An 18,842-nucleotide genomic window follows, 5' to 3' on the forward strand; every position below is an offset into this window, starting at 1 on the left:
TGGTTTCTTCGGTTTCTTTGGAACTTTTTAGTAAAATGTTCGGACTTCCAACATGTACATGTGAAATGAATTTCGAACTAGGAAATGTTTATTATCTTCCCATTTGCATTTGCTCTGTGATTTATTCATCCATTTTTCTTTTCCTCTTAAGTAGAAGGTTTCATGTGCTGAAGTGGTTATGTGATCTTAATGGTATTTACAGGCTTTGGTTGGTTGTCAATCTATCAAGATGGTTGGACCAGCACCATTTGTTGATATAGGCAAAAAAGCCAAAGGTATGGGTTGCTTTAGCCTTTTACTTTTCCGTGCCCGGTATTGTACACTAAGATATTGTTTGATATGCTTGCACTTGTCATGGTCTTGCTAGAAATTACTGTTTATTGGCAACTCAAACTGATAAGCAGCTTTTACTGTTTATTGGAAAGACTACTGCAGTTAGATTTTCAAAAACACTTAATAAACCAAAGAAAATGCTTATATTTATGTGATAGATAACCAAAGCAAGTAGTTATTATTATACTAGTACACTGAGGATTAACAGTTGTATCATATGCTCAATATGATAAATTTATCTAATAGATCAGTCTTACATTTATTATCAGGACTTTGCTCGCTATTTGTAACCTTTAATGACTGTTAGTCAATACCTACTGCAGTTATTCATTAGTTTGTCATGTTACAAAACAGGGACTTCGAAACCTGAGTTTTGCTTTTAGCTTTCGTAGATTCTAATTATTTCTAATTATGTTTATGCAGACCTCCTGACAAAAGATTACAACTTTGACCAGAAGTTTACTCTTTCAATGCTGAGCTCCACTGGAATGGTAGTGTTTCTCCAATAGAACTTGTTGACCCTTTTTATTGAGCTGCTCTATTTTAGTATTTGGACAGAGCTTGATTAATGTACTTGATAAACTTAATTTCTGCTTTGCCATGATTTTATATGCCACTGATGCCATGGTGTGGGAATAGTCTGTTAAATATTAGCAGAACGATTATTTGTTAGGTTTTCACATGTGGACATTATGCTCATAGGATGGATCATTTGGTATGTGATATTAATTCCTTTCTCTTAAGCAATCTTCTGCAGCAAATTACTGGCAGAAATTGTTGATGCACTGTTATCTTTGAGATGTAGGAGAAAACACCTTACTCTCAGCGAGAATTTCATTTACATTGACTTTTTCTACTCCCTTGTTTTGCTCATGTTGTGCATATATATCTGAAGGAGTCCGCCCCAATTTTTTTTTTGTTAAGAAGAAAAGGCCTCGTTAAAAACCCCTTCATGATTAATGGAGTGTCAGAAGGTGCTCCTTAATCAGTGGAAGGAGGAAAAGAATGCCTCAGAATTCATTAATAACATAAAAGATACATAAATTTTTAAAAGCAACCAGAATCACCCCCCTTACAATGAACAACCCGAAAAACATAAAATAAACTTCCCAAACAACATCTAATTAGCCAATTCCAGCCTTAGCTAAGCCATCAGCTTCAATATTAGTTGTCCTAGCTACCCATCGAATTACACCCTCCAAATCTTTTAACTTATCGGCAATGTCCTTGACAATTGTAACATACACATCTGGACATCTATCAATATTCTTAACCCATTCCCCAGCCAACTTACTATCACTTTCAATAATCAACCGTTTCTTAAAACACCCTCGAAAAGAATCAAAGAAAGTTAAGCCCTTCTGAATAGCCTTTAGCTCCATCAAAGCAGGCGGACCCGGGCCAGAAGCCTCATGGAAAGAACCTAGCATCGAACCACCATCATCTCTTAAGATTCCACCTATTCCACTTTTCTTCCATTCACAACTGATTGTTGCATCTACATTCATTTTGAGGAAGCCCTTGGGAGGAGGGGACCAAGGCAATTGAGTGACAGTCGGTTTCCTGAAAGACAAACATAAATCCCCCAGGGATGGATCACTGATGAGAGAATCCTTAGGAATAGATACCTCTTTGAACTTAGCTAAGAACCAAGAAGCAAGCCTAAATCTTGCCGTGAAAAATAAATCAACCTAGTCTAACATTCCCCCTTCAAACACAATGGCATTTCTGAATTTCCAAATTGTCCATAGGACGACGCCCGAAATAAAGGGCCAACTAAAAGAATTAGACTTCAAATCTTCCCAAGCTAAAAGAAAACTTTGTGCATTTTCATGAAAGACCGAAGAGATTCTCCAAAACTTCAGGAACCTATTCCATAAAGTCCACGCGACAGAGCAGGAGAAGAATAAATGAGAGGAAGATTCCTCCGCCAACTTACAAAATAGGCATAAAACATCCACAATTCCCGAAACCCCTCTCTTAATTAATTTTGTCTTCACTGCCAATTTCTCAAGCACAACCTGCTACATAAATGACTCCACTCTTGGAGGCACTAATCCCCTCTAAATGTTGTTCTTCCAAAATGGCACATAATAAATAAATTTCTTTGTTAGTGATTTATCGTTTTAAACTGGATGAAACTTGTAATGGTGACCAGGGATTTAAACAGCTTTCGCGGTCACGTTTTCGGTCGCGTCATGTTTATCACGGTTGCGGATATAACGGATGCTATTGCGGATATCACGATCGTGAATTTTTTTCGAAGGAGCTGATTTTTTTAATAAGAAAACCTGTTTTATTTATATAAAAAAATTAAAATTACGGAATAATAGCGGAATAGTTGTCCGCTATTGCCGCGATTGGCCGCGATCCGTTAAGTTGCGGTCGCGATCCGCCGCTATTGGTTTGATCCCGCTTCACACCGTTATTTTCCGCGATAGCGGTTTCGGACACCGCCGCGACCGCGATATAACGCCACGATTCCGCTATTTGGCCGCTATTTGTGACATCATGTGATCTTGGGTTGCCAAAGCTTTAATTGAAATGGATGATGACCTACATAAAGATGTGTGTGGATGTAGTAACAAAAACCACCTATGTTCTGTCCTTTCAGTTTCCCTTTCTTCAATCCCTTAACTTTCTGTTTGCTTTCTTCCCATACGAAATGAATTAGTCATATATACTCTTCCTTGTATTACATACCTAACCTTCAGTTTCCCTTTAGTACTCACCAGTGTTAAAAGTTTAGAAATAAGATACAAGTATGGTTTTCTACTTCCAAATGGTAGAAAAAAGTTTAGAAAAAAAATGTGTTGAACATATTATTTAAGCTTATAAGAAAATGAAGTTGGAAAACCTGGCAGAGCAGGAGACATGGATGGTTAACATAGCTAAATTGGGAGGCCAAAGGAACTAAATACCTATATATTTATTGATTGTTTTTATTTTTATTTTTATTTTTATAAATAGCCTACGAGCACTTGAAGAAGGTCAAAAAGTATTTACTTTCAAGATTTTGATACCTTATTCACTTTTACCATCATAGATTCTAAGTTTGTCTAAAATGTTCCTTTGATAACTTCCCTTAAAAATGAAAAGAGCTCATCAATTGTTTTGTTTCTCAAAATACTATATTGAACTGTTCTCCAATTTGTTTGTTATGTCATCTAATGTAATTCTTAAAATGTTTCGCAGGGGCTTACAGCCACAGGGCTCAAGAAGGACCAAATTTTTTTTGGAGACATAAATACTGTGTATAAGAGTGGAAATACTACCGTGGATGTGAAAGTTGATACCTATTCTAATGTACAGAAGATTTATCCTTTCCAATGTTTTGTTTGTGATTCCCCATATTTGTGATTCAGTTTACTGCATCACCTGTTTGCATTCGGTGGTTGTTAAATCCTGATTATGTAAAATCCCAATAATTTTGTCCCTTTTCCTCTTTATTTTTCATTTGCTTTTCTGCAGGTGTCCACAAAAGTGACTGTCAATGATGCATGGCCATGTTCCAAAGCTGCTCTAAGTTTTAGGATACCTGATCACAAGTCCGGCAAGGTCAGTCCATGAATGTTAACAATATACATGCAAAAGGATGGTCTTAATTTTACATAGTAACAAAAGTATTCCCTGTATTATTATTATTATTGTTATTTTTATAGCTGTGCACTTTTCCTGTGGTGGGGATTGTGATAATGCTGACCGTTGGGCATTACCTATTCTCTTGTCCACTACATATTTACTAAGGCTGTAGTTGATATTGTTGTGTTTTATTATGCCTCCTTTTCATACATGGTACCTAGTTCTACTTTCTGTTTATCATTTTATCTGGAAAAATGTTAAAATTTGGAAGTAAATAGGTTCGGTGGAAGATTATTCTCCCATTCTTTTGTTGATTCAAAAGAAAGATCATTGATAGTTAATTTTGTAGAAAATTATTTTACAAAACACTTCAACCAATCGGTTAAAGGCAGTAAACTAGCAATTTCTTGACGTGTTGGTAATATAATTTTATGCTCGAGAAACTGAATTTTTGTCTCTTGATATGCTTCAATCTCAGTTGGATGTCCAATATCTTCATCCTCATGCTGCCATTGATTCTAGCATTGGCCTGAATCCAACTCCTCTATTGGAGCTTTCAGCAACAATCGGCAGCAACGAGATTTATTTGGGTGGTGAAGTTGGATTTGATACAGCTTCTGCTTCTTTTACAAAGTGTACTGCTGGGATAAACTTGAACAAGCAAGATTTCTCTGTTGCTCTTTTTCTGTAAGTATTTCAAGATCATCTAGATTCTAGCTGTAACATTTTTATGTCAATATCTTCAGGCTTCAGTTGGGTTGGCAAGTGCTGCATCATGAGTAGTTTATAACATCTTGTAGCGTTTTAGAAAATCTAAAGTGGGATTAAGATGATCCTAACTGTTGTTTGCAAGTATTATGGTCGTAACCATTAATTTAGGTTTCAGGTAAGCCAGAAATACTTAAGGTTTGGGTAGTCTTCCGATAGTCATTGGGCTTTTCAAAAAATATTCTTGATTTCTACCAAATGGTTCAACAAACCTTATACGTAATAAAATCCAGTACTTTCACCTTTTGTTTCAGTAAAGACTGACAGTTAATTTGCTTGTCACATAACTCTTTTAGGCAAAATTTTGTTTCTTGGCTGAATCTGAAATAGCCCGCCTCCTCTTTTAGTTTCCGCTTTCTTATGTCAGATTAATGTGATTAAGTCTGCTAGCTCATCCACCTCCAGAAATCATAGCAAACTTTTCAAAGAATCACAAGCAATTGAGCTAAATGTCTATTTTTGCATGGCATTTTTTTAAGAAGTTTGTGTGACCTGTATAGATTTGCGGGTGGTAGAGAGAGAATTAAGGGGAGAGCAGTTAGTTAAGGGGCTTCTGAAGTTAGGGACATTGATTAGTAAGAAAGAAAAAGGGTGATCCTACTATTCATCGGCATCAAGTTGAATGCTGATATGCCTGCCATATCAGCACCGTGTTTTCCTTTGTAATGCCAGAGTGACGTCATTCCTTGCATTTTGAAAATTACAGTGACCTAATATTTTCAAATTGAATCTTAACTATTCAGATGAAACTTTGAAACTTAGTGAGGACCACAATCCCCTTTTTATCTAGCCTTTGAAGTTGATCTTTTGTGTTATTGTTTTATTTTCTGCATCATGGAGAAAGTGTAAGAACTGCATTTCCTTGAACTACGATGAACATTATACCTGTAAGAACGATTAAAAGCGTTTGTCGCAGTAGGTTAAATTCAGATGATGTGTTAGCCGACTTCATATGGCTTATCTTATGCTCCTTGTTATTTCATTTTATTTCCCTCTGTCAGGAAAGCCTTCATTAAATTTTTGAATGCGTATATTCTCTATTTAGGACTGATAAAGGACAGGCATTGAAAGCATCATATATCCATTCTGTCAACCCCTTCACTTCTGTTGCTGCTGAAATGGCTCATAGATTTTCCACCTATGAAAACTCTTTCACCATTGGGAGTTCTCACACCGTGGATCCATTTACCGTGGTAAAAACACGGTTCTCCGACAACGGGAAGGTTGCAATGCTCTGCCAACGTGAATGGAGGCCCAAGTCACTCGTAACTTTTTCGGCGGAATACGATCCAAAGTCCATGAATGCATCCCCTAAGATGGGGCTTGCCATTGCTCTCAAGCCTTGATGCCGTTTTTGGATTTTCCATATTTTAAATCTTTGATTTAGTTTTTCCCCTAAACCCTTGTGGGAGTTATCATTTACCCACAGATTATTTCGAAATATTATATAAAGCAAATTGTCGAGATAATGAGTTGATGAATGTTTTTTTTTTCACAACATTGGTGGGGGCGGGGGGAATTGAACCCAAATTTGCCAAAATTTAAAACGATAACAGCACAGCAGTTCTTCTTGCGGAAACCCTATTGTTGTATTGATGATGATGTGTAGTGTCAAATCTATTATTGCAGATGGGAAAGTTGATCAACTTATAAGGCAACTTCAGTTCAATATGGTTTGCCTTTGCCTGTCCTATTGGTTCTACTTAAGCTTCCATAGGAGTATGTTGTATTGAAGAGGTGAAAATAGATAGTAACATATAAATTTAAGGGTAAACTACGCCAATGGTCACTGATGTTTGGGTAAGTTTTCATTTTCACCACTAATGTTTTAAAAGTTACAAATTAGTTACTAACATTATCGTTTGTCACAAAATGGTCATTGGCCGTTAACAGTCGTTAGGAACTGTCATGGAAAACTCACGTGGAACGTTAGATGCTTACCTGGATGGTTTGATTGTCACAGTGGAGAACCTCACTTCTCCCGTTAACTAGTGTTTTACCAAAAATTTAGCCAAAAAATAATTAAACATAAAATGAGCAGGGAAAATGAAAGGGGATCCATCTGATTCTATTTTAATTTCATTCTTCACTTCCTCCTTCACGAATGAAGCAGTTTCAGAGAGTTGCAGAGGGTGTTTGAGAAAACCATAAACCGAAAATGTGAGGAAACAAATAGAGGAAACATAGAAAGCGATTAAGAGAAAATAACGAGCAACACTTGGATATAAGAGGGGTTCGAAGTGATTGGGTTTGAGGAAATTTTTAGGGTTCAAAGTGAAGATGGTTCTGACATGGAGGCTACGGAAAAAAAAGGGACAACGTTATGCTTTACGGTAAGCTGCATTTTCAATTTGAGAGAAAATAGATTAACCTAGAATTTTGCCAGAAAATTTGATGGGTTTTTTTTTTGAAATAATGTCGATTATTTTGTTTTATATTACTCTTGATTCTTGATTTTTGACAACTGTACTGATTTTGTGTTGATAGAAAATGTATGTGGTTTATGTTGAAATAATGTTGATTTTCTGTTGACAACTTTACTTGCAATGTTTTCTATTTTCTTTTGATAGAAAATGTATGTAGTTTATGTTGAAGTAATTTTGATTTTCTGTTGACAACTTTACAACTAGATTTGCAATATTTTCTGTTTATATGACCACTTTTCATGTTTATATGATATGTTATACAACTTTACAACTCTACTGGCAATGCTTTATGTTATATGTTATATGATTTCTGTCCAACATAAAGTATATGTACTTTATGTTATATGCTATTTTCTTGATATGATCACTTTATATCCACTTGAAATCATGTATCCACTTTTCATGCTATTTTTTTGTTATATGCTTTATGTTGTAAAGGTTTTGACATGTGGGATATGTTGAATGTTGAAATTTCTGAAATATGTGGGATATACTGACTTTGTGGTTTTGACATGTTTGTATGTTGAGTGTTTTATATTGTTGTAGACCATGCAATTTAATAATTTATTCTGAATGTTGTAATGTTGTGGTCCCTACATGTTTGAAAAATAATGGTTAATATTGTGTTCTTGTGGACCACAAGGATTTGATAAATTATGCTGACTTTATGATTGTTTATGTGTATATGTGTGATATGCTTGTAACTATAAATATTCTAAATATTGTATTGTTACAGGCCCTACATGTTTGCATGTTGAATATTGTAATAATATTGGACCATATGATAAAGTGTTTATGTGTGTTATGGGTCCTACTATGTTGAATATCAATTCAAAAATCTTGTTACAGGTCGTGAAGATGAAAAAATTTCTGTTGTGTGTCATTACGGTGGATCCTTTGTACATTCACCTAGAATGAAGTTCACTGGTAACAAGATTGCTTATTTTGACTTGTGTGATTGTGACACAATCTCTTTGCTTGACATTTGTGAAATGATTGAGCAAATATTAGTCCCTACTCCTTTACAATTATTCTGGTTACTGCCAAATGCAAAATTAACTAAGTCCTCCATCATGCCTTTAGGATCTGATTCTGATGTAATGAAAATGGTTTAGAGTTTACCTAAGAATAGATATATTCACATCTATGCACAAGTTAAGGGTATAAATGAAAGTGGTTGTTATGAAAGTGGTGGTGTAGAAGTGGATAATGCTGAAAGTGGTGGTGTAGAAATGGATATTGCTGAAATGGGTAGTGTAGAAAGGGACAATGTTGAAATGGGTAGTGTTGAAAGGGACAATGCTGAAATGGGTAGTGTTGAAAGGGACAATGCTGAAAGTGGTGGTGTAGAAATAGATAGTGCTGAAAGTGCTGGTGTAGAAATTGATAATGCTAAAATGGGTAGTGTAAAAATAGACAATGCTGAAATGGGTAGTGTTGAAAAGGACAATGTTGAAAGTGTTGGTGTAGAAATGGATAATGCTGAAATGGGTAATGTTGAAAGGGACAATAAGAAAGACAAGTCTAGTAATAAAGGTGTTAGAGGGACTGAAGCTGATTTTGAAGAAGTTGTGGTAGAAGATGAAAACAATGGATCTGATGAATCAGATTTTGATTTTCAGGAAACTGATGGTGAAAATTCTTTTGATGATGAGAATAGTTTACCTAGTGTGGTAGATGAGGATGTGATGAATATTTTAGGGGACATGGGTAGGCATGAATTTAACAATAGATCTGATTAAATGTTTGACTCTAATCCTGTTAATTCAGGGGAATTAAATAGTGACAAATATTCTGACTTAGATGCCCGTCTTATCTTTCCTGAGTTCAACAAAGAGACTGACATAGAGAACCCTAAATTTCAAAAAGGTTTATTATTTTGTAGTAAAGAGACTTTAAAAGAGGCAATTAGGCAATATGGGAGGGTGAATAGAACAACTGTCTTGTTTAAGGTTAATGACAACAAGAGATACAAGAAGTTTGTAGGGAGGGTTGTCCATGGAAATTATGGGCTTCCCCATTGCATTCACATGATTCTGATTCGAACACTTGGCAGATTAAGACTTACGAGTCCGAACACACTTGTGTTAAGTTGTTGAAAAATAAGAATGTCAGTTATAAGTTCATCGGGATGAAATATATTCAGAAATTCATGTCTGATATGAATTCTTCTTTGACTTCCCTCAAACAAGGTGTGATGACTGACTATGGGACAGTTTGTTCTTTGACTAAATCTGGAAGGGCTCGAGAGCATGCCTTAGAAATAATTCAAGGTAAATTGAAAGAACAATATGGAAAGATCTATGAATATTTACTTGAATTAAGGAATACAAATGCTGGAACTACAACTGTTTGCAAACTAGATAATAGACTATTTCAAAGAATGTATGTTTGTCTTCAAGCTTGCAAAGAGGGGTTCAAAACAGGTTGAAGAAGGATTATCAGCCTTGATAGATGCTTCTTGAAGGGTTATTATGCTGGTTACTTACTGACAGCAGTTGGTATCGATACTAATGGTGGAATTTATCCCATAGCATATGCTGTTGTAGAGAGTGAGAATCAATATTCATGGTTATGGTTTCTGGAAATTCTTGGAAGAGACTTGGACATTGACAACTCATATGGATGGTGTTTTATGTATGATAGACAAAAGGTTATGTTCTTAACTTTTGTATTTATTATAAATCAGTAAGCCTATTATCATAATTATTTATTAAGTTATCCTTGTAGGGACTTGTTGAAGTTGTGGCAGAGCTATTCCCTAATGCTGAAGCCATGAATTGTGTAAGGCATATTTATGCCAACTTCAAAAAAGATCACAAATGAAAAGCTCTTAAGGATGCACTATGGAGAGCTGCTAGAGCAACTTATGGTAGAGAATTCCAAGATGCCATAACAGAATTGAATACTTTGTCTAATGATGCATTTGAGTGGCTGAAGCATCTTAACCCTCAACAGTGGTCCAAAGCACACTTCTCCACCACTACTAAATCTGACATGCTTCTCAATAACCTTTGTGAATGTTTTAACAAGGTAATCTTATTATAGTTCTGTTTATATATATTTATTTTTCTATAACTCTTAACAAATTATATTGTGCAGATTATTTTGGAAGCTAGAGACAAGCCCATCCTTACTATGATGGAGCTGATTAGAACCAAAATTATGAGAAGAATTGTTTGCAGATATGAAGCAGCTGAAAAGATTAACGGGCCATTATGTCCAAATATTTAGAAGAAGCTGAACATTATAATTGATCAAGCAACTAGGTAACTCTTTTCAAATTTAATATTTCGTTTACATATGCTGACATATGCTATCAAATATGTTAAGATATGTTGTTGAAATATGTTGAGATATGTTGAGACCATTTGAGATGTGCAGACCATTATGAATGTTTAAATATTCTATCGAACTATGTTGTTTTTATTGATATATATAGGTGTTGGGCTTCACATGCTGGAGGGTTGAAATATCAGGTTGAATGTGGTCCAGGAAATCAACATGTGGTGGGCATGGGCTCCCACTCTTGTTCTTGTAGAAAATGGGACCTGACAGGCATCCCATGTATCCATGCAGTAGCAGTCATGCAACTGCACAATGATCGACCTGAACCTTATATTCATACATGCTACCACAAATCCACACAGCTTGCAATATATTTTAATTTCATTTGTCCTATCAAAGGTGAACTACTCAACTATTTACATATACCTAAATAATTGATGTCATGCTAATTTTCTAAATTCTTTCTTCTTTTTTAATAGGTGCTAAGCAATAAACTCCTGTCACTGAAATGGAGTCTATTCTGCCTCCAGAATTGAGAAGAACGCCTGGAAGGCCAACCAAAAAAAGGAGAAAGAAAACTGATGAAGGAAATAAGAATGGATCTAAATTAAGCAAGAAAGGTTCGATGGGAAATTGCTCTAAGTGTGGTAAACCTGGCCACAATAAGAGGACCTGTAGAGGAGAAGTTGGCGGTAACAGGAGTCTAAACCAACATGAATCAGGATCCAGCCAACCACATGCATCTGACCATCCATCCCAACACTCAACTCCAATGCAATGACAAGCTCGAACCATCCAACCTACAAGGCATCAAGTATTAAGGCCAAAATTACCTACAATGAGGCCACTTAATCCACCTACAAAAGTCTGTTGGATGATGCCACCATCTACAACAGACCATGCAATGCCTGGCAGTCAAGAATCTTCTGTTTCTAACCCTCACAATCAAGATTTGCACACAACATCAAAAAAATGAAATTGGTAGTGTTAATGGAACTTTTTGTGTAGTTTACCTAGGAACTTGACTTACTTTGTCATATACATGCTTCTGCTTGATTGGCTTTGATGTATAGCCATTCTTTTTGTAAAGTTTACTTATGAACTATCCATATTTTGACATGAATTAAGCTTTAGGCTTAATGTCATATTGAATTAAAGCAGGTTTGATAAATTATTGTTCTTACTTGTATTTTGACTTGTATCAATTTACTGATAATGAAATACATCATATTTTGGCATTTCTTTGTAATATTCATTTTTGAATTATTCTTGCAGTTCAATGCAAAATGAAGAAAAATTAAATGCACAATGCAAAAAATCAAAGTTTATAGAAATACAAAGGAAGAAAAACCATTGCAAAATAATAGAACCATAAGAATTAATCTGGAAACACATACAAACTTCCATTACAAAGCTTTTAATCCACCATTCAAATAACATCATTTTCATTTGTTTACCCAAAGCTTATAGACACATAAAATCAAGATAACAAGCCAAAAAATTCTCTCATTTCTCCTTTCCCTTTCGACTTTTCTTAATTTCTTCAACAACCCTAAGCAAACAAATCTTGCCCGAGGCACCATGGGAGGATCCATCCAAACAAAAAAATGACATTTTGTACTGATCTTTTTCCCATAGTTTCGGCAACCAAAAAACCTCCTCCCATAATTTTCATTCGTCCAAGCCGTTACCACCTTAACTGGTTGTCCACAATTACAAAGAGGAACTTCAATGGAGTCTTCCATCTTCACCTTAGCTAGCTTTTATCTTGGGAGGGATTTGAGAAAAATTTCAACAAAGAAGAGTATGAAGGAAAAGAGGTAGATTAGGGTTAGGGATTGGGTTTTATTTAAAGGGGGAGGAAGAAAATGAACGTTAGAGTACTGCTCTTCTCCACCATGGCATTCCAGGTAAGCATCTAACGTTCCATGTGTGTTTTCCGTGACGGTTCCTAACGGCTGTTGACGACCAGTGACCATTTTGTGACAAACAATAACTTTAGTAACCAATTTGTAACTTTTAAAACATTAGTGGTGAAAATGAAAACTTACTCAAACATCAGTGACCATTGGCGTAGTTTACCCTAAATTTAAACTACTAATTCAAAAAATAAGATAACATAAAAATTTAAAAATAAAATAAAAGATAATATAGCTATTCACGGGCCAAACAATTTATTTACCTGATTAGACCCAAATATGAGTTTAAATTTTCCGTTGGCAAAGTAAAAATCAACAAATAAAATTATTTGTTTTAATAAATCTGGTATGAGTATACAATAATATACATTTAAAGATTTATAATTCTTTAATAATAAACGTTCATATTTTTTATATACACAATATTTGAATACGAATGCTTAAAGAATAACAACTCGCAATACTTAAATCTAAATTTTAATATTTACTAAATCGAATCTAAATCTGACTCAACCCGACCTCAACAACTCTACTCATAACGTAGCGTTGGACAAGCCCAACGTGTAGAGATGCGGAATCTGATGATGATGATGGGCTCATAACACCTACAGCACCAGCAGTCAAGATTTCACCTCCACCTTTTCCCAATTATTTTCTGCAAACAAAACCTAATCACTGTGTTCAACCACCCTGAACTGAAACTCCGACGGCTGTGATTCTTATCACTTACCCCCAATTCCGCCGTAGAACCGCTCCAAACCCTTTTCAACGCCGTAATTCCGTAACCCTACTGGATCAGGATTCATAGATCTCACCATTTTATCCAATACAAAACAAATATGTCGTGCTTGGCCCTCTCTCTTCAACCTGCCAACGGATCCGACATCCTTCTTCAAACCCGAGAATGGTTCCCTCCTGCCCGTGCCCTAATTTCCCCCCATGCCTTCCGTCAAACCCGTTTTGCCTTCTCCAAAAAATCCCCTTCCTCCGCCGCCGCTACCTCCTCCGAAACTAGTGCTGCCACTGAATCCATCGGTGACGACCCCCTATCCGCCTCCAGTGGCCAACTGATCGTCGGCGTTGAAAGTAAGTACCGCGTTGTTTACCGACTCGTTAATTCCATTTACGTCCTCGGGATCACTACCGCTGATCATGACAATTCGATCAACGTGTTTGAGTGAATCAACATCGTTAACCAAGCCGTTAGTGTCATCGTTACGGCCTGCCGTGGCGTCGATGTCACTCCTGAAAAACTCGCTCGGAAATACGCCGAGGTTTACATGGCTCTCGACATCGTCCTTCGTGGAGTCAGCAACATCCGTCTCGCTGCCATGCTTTCCTATATGCACGGCGAAGGGCTGGCCAAGATGGTACATTCTGGACTCGACACTGAAGCCAAGATCCGTGGTGCTGACGCATGGCCTGCCGTCGAGCTCCATTCCGCTGAACACCAATCCAACATTGAAGCCTTTTCAAATGCAAATTTCGAATTGCCTCCGGAAACTCTAGCGGCAGGCGATCAGAAAGCTTCCACGCTTGTACCTCAGAGTACACTTGAGCAAGACGAGATAGCGATTAAAGCAGAGGAATCAGAAGAAGAAAAAGATCCTTTTGCTGCGAGTGAGGCCATAAATAAGCAAGAAGATTTAGTTGGAGGGTTCAAGAAGGCGAAGGATCCATCAGCTAATGATTTAACATTGGCCTTGGCTGGATTAGAGGTAACTACACTGCCTCCTGCTGAAGCAACCCAATCTACGGATATTTCCGTTGAAGGGTTTGAGGGGAAGTATGGAGGAATTGAGTTTGGCAGTGAACAGACTACACTTGGAGAAGCTTTTGAAGGGTTTAGTGATGCTTGGGGTGGAGGCTTGGATGCTTCCGAGTTTTTGGAAAATAAAAAGGTTAAGAAACAGGAAGGGCTTAGTGGGCTTGAACTTTTGCAAACCGGGGATAGTGCTGCCCCTCCAACTGCTGCCGGTGCTGATGGAGGAAAGTCTCTTGAGAATCTTTTGGTGAAGACTACTGAGATGAAAGGTCCTGAAATGTATATTTCGGAGGAGATCAGTGCCGAGTTTAGGGAATCATTGCTTGCTAGGGTTGGATTAATGGGTGTGGTTTACTTGAGAACGATGCCTCCTAAAGTTTCCGGTGATAAAGATACCGAGTTTTCATTTCGTGTTGAAGGAACAAGTCCTGTTAAGAGGTTTGTTATACAGAGTTCTTGGGTTAGTAGCCTAGGAAATGGAATGTTTCATGTTAGAACTGCCCCCTCTGAGGAGCCTATACCTATTTTGAAGTATAGTTTGTTACCTAGGTTGACACCGTTGCCTTTGAGAGTTAGATTGATAAAGCGTCTTAGTGGGACATTACTTTCAGTGATGATTCAGTATGTTTCAAATCCTGAGTTACTAGCACCATTGACCGATGTAACTTTTGTTCTGAAATTGCCGGTGGATCCAACATTGTTAAAGGTTTCACCTAAAGCTGTGTTGAACAGATCAGAGAGAGAACTGAAGTGGCATGTTCCAGAAATTCTACTAAATGGTACTCCTGGCAAGTTGAGGGCAAGGATGTCATTGGATTCTGGTGACATTGATGAAGAACTAGAAGTTGTTGTTTATGCTAAGTTTTCAGTGCAGGGAGCTACTTCATTGTCTGGGGTGTGTTTGAAGCCTGCTTCTGAGGGTAAGACAGATTTTTATGAGGTGAATCATCGGTATCAGAGTGGGGTTTATATTTGCAATTGAACTCTGATAAGATTGTTATTTCCATACAGATTTGTTGTTTTCTTTTAATATTCATTTTTCCCCTTGTTGAGGCGATATGTGATTAGGTCACTTTTGATGAATTGCTGAATATTGTGCTTGTAATCTAGAACAACTTCTGAGAAAGCTTCTGTTTCTTGTTCTTGACCATTGATTTGCACTGGCGGCTTGTGAAATAATTATTATATCAATTTGCATTTTGGATTCTCTCATGGAGTACAATAAACTCTTTTGGAACTGTAGCCATGCAAGCATTACTACTCATTTCGATATCGTTACAAAACTGATTTTGTTTCAGGATTGCATCTCTTATCTTTATTTCTGGAATCCCTCTTTGTGTTTTTAACTTTCTGCCTCTAGTTTAGTTTTTCTAGACATAAGTAGGTTATGATGTTTAAAGCTACAATAATGATGCTGTTAGATTTAGTGCAAGTTCAAACTCTTTGCACTGGGATAATGGGAATTGGTGAACCAGCAGATGATGCTATTGAGATCAGCTAGATTTCGGTGAGTTGGAAAATTATTATTCCTATAGAGATTACATTCTCAGCTTTTACTTTCAAATAATGTTGTGATTGAGGCTTTTGTTCAATTTGTAGTAGCTCTAAAATTGTGCGGCCTTTGCTTTTCTATAACGCTAAAGAAGGTGTATCTTATTAAGAGATGGCTGTCAGGTGATATACGTACAACACTGTACCTGCCTTTGATCTCTGGTAAATTAGTTTGTTCTTGAGATTTTGCATATGTTCGATTGGTTTGCTATTCGATAGTTTCAATTCCATAAATATACTTTTCTGCTGGTCTTATTCGATAGATAGGTTGTATCTTATTCGATAGTTTCAAGATTTGGTTAAAATCTTGATTTTGATCCAAATACTAATTGTTAAATCTGTCGAGTCAAAATACTTTGGATGAATGGCAAGAACATAAATGAGTAATTGGATGTGTGATCTTTAGATGTAATGGCAATAACGTAAATGAGCAGTTGGATATCCATCAGAAGGTATTCTCTATGTACAGTTATTCATGTTTGCTATTTTTCTTGGAGCTATGTATTGAAAACGGATTGGATTTTAACACAACACATCCTTCATCATGTTACCATTAAATTAAGCACTCTTTATTTTTCGCTTTCTTTTCTATCTTATCTCTGTTTGCCTGAAGGAAGTGAATCCAAGCAAAAAAAAAATCTGGGTTAAGTGCCTTATTGATTTAGCACTTTGTTTCATTTCTTGCTTTTCTGTATATTTTTCAAATTTGTTTTGAACTTTTTCAATAATTTTGAGTAGAAAATTTTCACTTCCATGATTCTAATTTTTTTCTTTTCATTTTTGCTCCATCAAAATATTCCTCACCACCACTACTCACAATTAGGGATGGGCATGGGACTCAAACTCGACGGGATCCCACCGATCGGGTCGGTTTTCTTTTTAAAAATAGGGTTCAAGTTGGGTCGGTTTTTTTTAAAAGGTGATGTTCGGTCGGATTTAGGTTTAGGGTAAAAAATACTCGACCCGACTCAAAAAATATAATTTTACCTTATATTTTTAGGAATAATTATAATAATATCTCTCTATATATTATTTTTTTCAATTAAATCATTGTTTTTATTAAATAAAAATAATATTTTTATTATTTTGAGTCAGATTGAGTTTGGATTTTATCTCAAAAAGTCGGGTCGAGTGGAGGGTATATATTTTTCGAGTCGGGTTGGGTGAAGAATGTAAAAGTTTTGGGTCGGGTCGGGTTGGTCGAAACTCGACCCATGTCCATCATCTTTGAGTTCTTAGCTCATTTTTTTGTAAAGATAGAACTAGATTTTTTTTAATTACAATGTAATATATGTTTAGAATCTTACTTAAATAGTGATAATGCAAACACATTCTGCAAATTTAGTTGTTTTTCTTCTTCTTTAAACTATTGAGGTCACTTGATGGGTTCTAAAAATATAACTAAGTTAACATACAAGATAAACTAAGAGAAATAGACTCGAAATATGAGTACAAAAACATTGCAGGATGCACGGGACTCCTAAAAATATAAAAACGTTGCGCTTTTTAACATTTGGTTGATATATATATATATTTAAATTTGAGGTGAATACTATATATTATCTGTTTAAACACTCAATCATTTGATAATTAATGTTTTTATTTTTGTATGTGCGATGATCGAATTTGAAATCTCAAAAAATAATAATAATTCGTTAATCATTGAAATCGTTTAGCTAATGTGAAAATCTAATTGATTAGATCGTATTTTATATGCATCATAATATAGATATTATTTGATCGAATCATAACGGGATAAATGAATATCCACGTAACCTACACGTTTTTTTTCTTCCAAATATGGTTACAAGGCTAAAAATATCAAAATAAATGTAAGGATGAGATTAAAAGAAAAGGTACGAAAAGATGTGTTTATGGTCTGATATTACAATGAATATCAAATGAGATTTAAAGAAAAGAGATGAAAATAAGTTTGATGTGTTGCGATATGTGATGAACCTGTGTTGTCTAATTTACTTTCTAGATGCTGTAATTTTTGTTGTTAGTACTTCCTGTTAGATTCTGGTAAAATTTATTAAATATACGATAGATTTAAAAATATTTTTAAAGGTAGGTACACATATTAATAATATAATTTTTTTTTATAAATAATAGATATAGATAAAATTTTAAGGTAGACACAATCAATAAAATATATAATTAATCGAAAAATATTTAGATTTCAGTGTCCACCCTAAACTTATTGTAAATCCGTCTCTAAACCCAACACACGATACACAAAAAAAGTTTTGTTTAATAGTCTGGATGATTATAAGTTAATATATGTTTAAAACTTTCTTAATTAGTTAAAAGCGCACATATCCTACAGACACAGCTATTCAAACTTAGGATTGCTATAGAGAACAATATTCCTTTTTATAATCGATGTCGTTTGATAATTAAAAAAAATGAGTTACTCTTTTGTTCCCATTAAGAGAGATTATAATTGCCGGCATTATCATTGTGAACAACATCAGTATATGGAGCACTACTGCGTACTTAAACCTACTTTGCTTCTTGCATCAACTAAATTGATCTTTATTTCGCATGGAAACCTTTAAGATGAACCCAACCTCAAGTTTCCATGATTGCTCATTCAGGACTTAAATTAAATATCATAATAATTCGAATTTAGCTCCATTAATTTATATGTAATCACATTTTCTATATATCATTTAATTAATAACAAATAATTTAGTCACTAATGATCTCTATTTTGGTTGTTATTGATGATGATAATAAAATGGTTATTGTTGTTTTTCACACAAAAAATATGAATTCAAGTGTATTGAATAAACTTGTTGACTTAAGAACATTAGTCCTTTAAATTTCAATTATTATTACGAATGAAGTGTTAAATTAAAAAAAAACGATACTATTATATTCTTTTTTTACATTATTGATTGATTAGGATTATTGTTTAATAATACGATTTTTTACGAACATATAATTAACTATTTTTAATTTATTAAAATCGAAATGTATTATTACCAAAATAAAACACAAAATACAATAATTATATAAATATAAAATTAATTTAATTTAATTTAATTAATACTAAATTATGTCATCTAATAATTCTTCACGAAAGGAATGTACATTTAGAACTACAATCTTCCACGTAAATAAAGCAAAATACAAGGAGTATAGTGATATTTGTGGCCAATAACTAATTAATTTTAGGGTAAAGTATAGTAATGGTCACTGAAC

General features: G+C 35.1%; 1 protein-coding gene and 1 pseudogene across 1 annotated transcript; both read left to right on the top strand.

The window, feature by feature from the left end:
* The first annotated feature begins 202 nt into the window (after positions 1–202).
* LOC120116440 (mitochondrial outer membrane protein porin 4-like) lies at positions 203–6,044 on the top strand. The gene is made up of 6 exons (XM_039136946.1): positions 203–275; positions 757–824; positions 3,529–3,639; positions 3,805–3,891; positions 4,394–4,602; positions 5,729–6,044. Exons 1-6 carry the CDS (start codon positions 230–232, stop codon positions 6,027–6,029), a joined length of 822 nt encoding a protein of 273 aa, XP_038992877.1. The 5' UTR covers positions 203–229; the 3' UTR covers positions 6,030–6,044.
* A 6,905-nt stretch (positions 6,045–12,949) lies between these two features.
* Positions 12,950–15,087, top strand: LOC120116441 (annotated as a pseudogene).
* Positions 15,088–18,842: the final 3,755 nt, after the last annotated feature.

Source organism: Hibiscus syriacus, unplaced genomic scaffold, assembly GCF_006381635.1.
Source record: "Hibiscus syriacus cultivar Baekdansim isolate YM2019G1 unplaced genomic scaffold, ASM638163v2 tig00110295_pilon, whole genome shotgun sequence".
NCBI lineage: Eukaryota > Viridiplantae > Streptophyta > Magnoliopsida > Malvales > Malvaceae > Hibiscus > Hibiscus syriacus.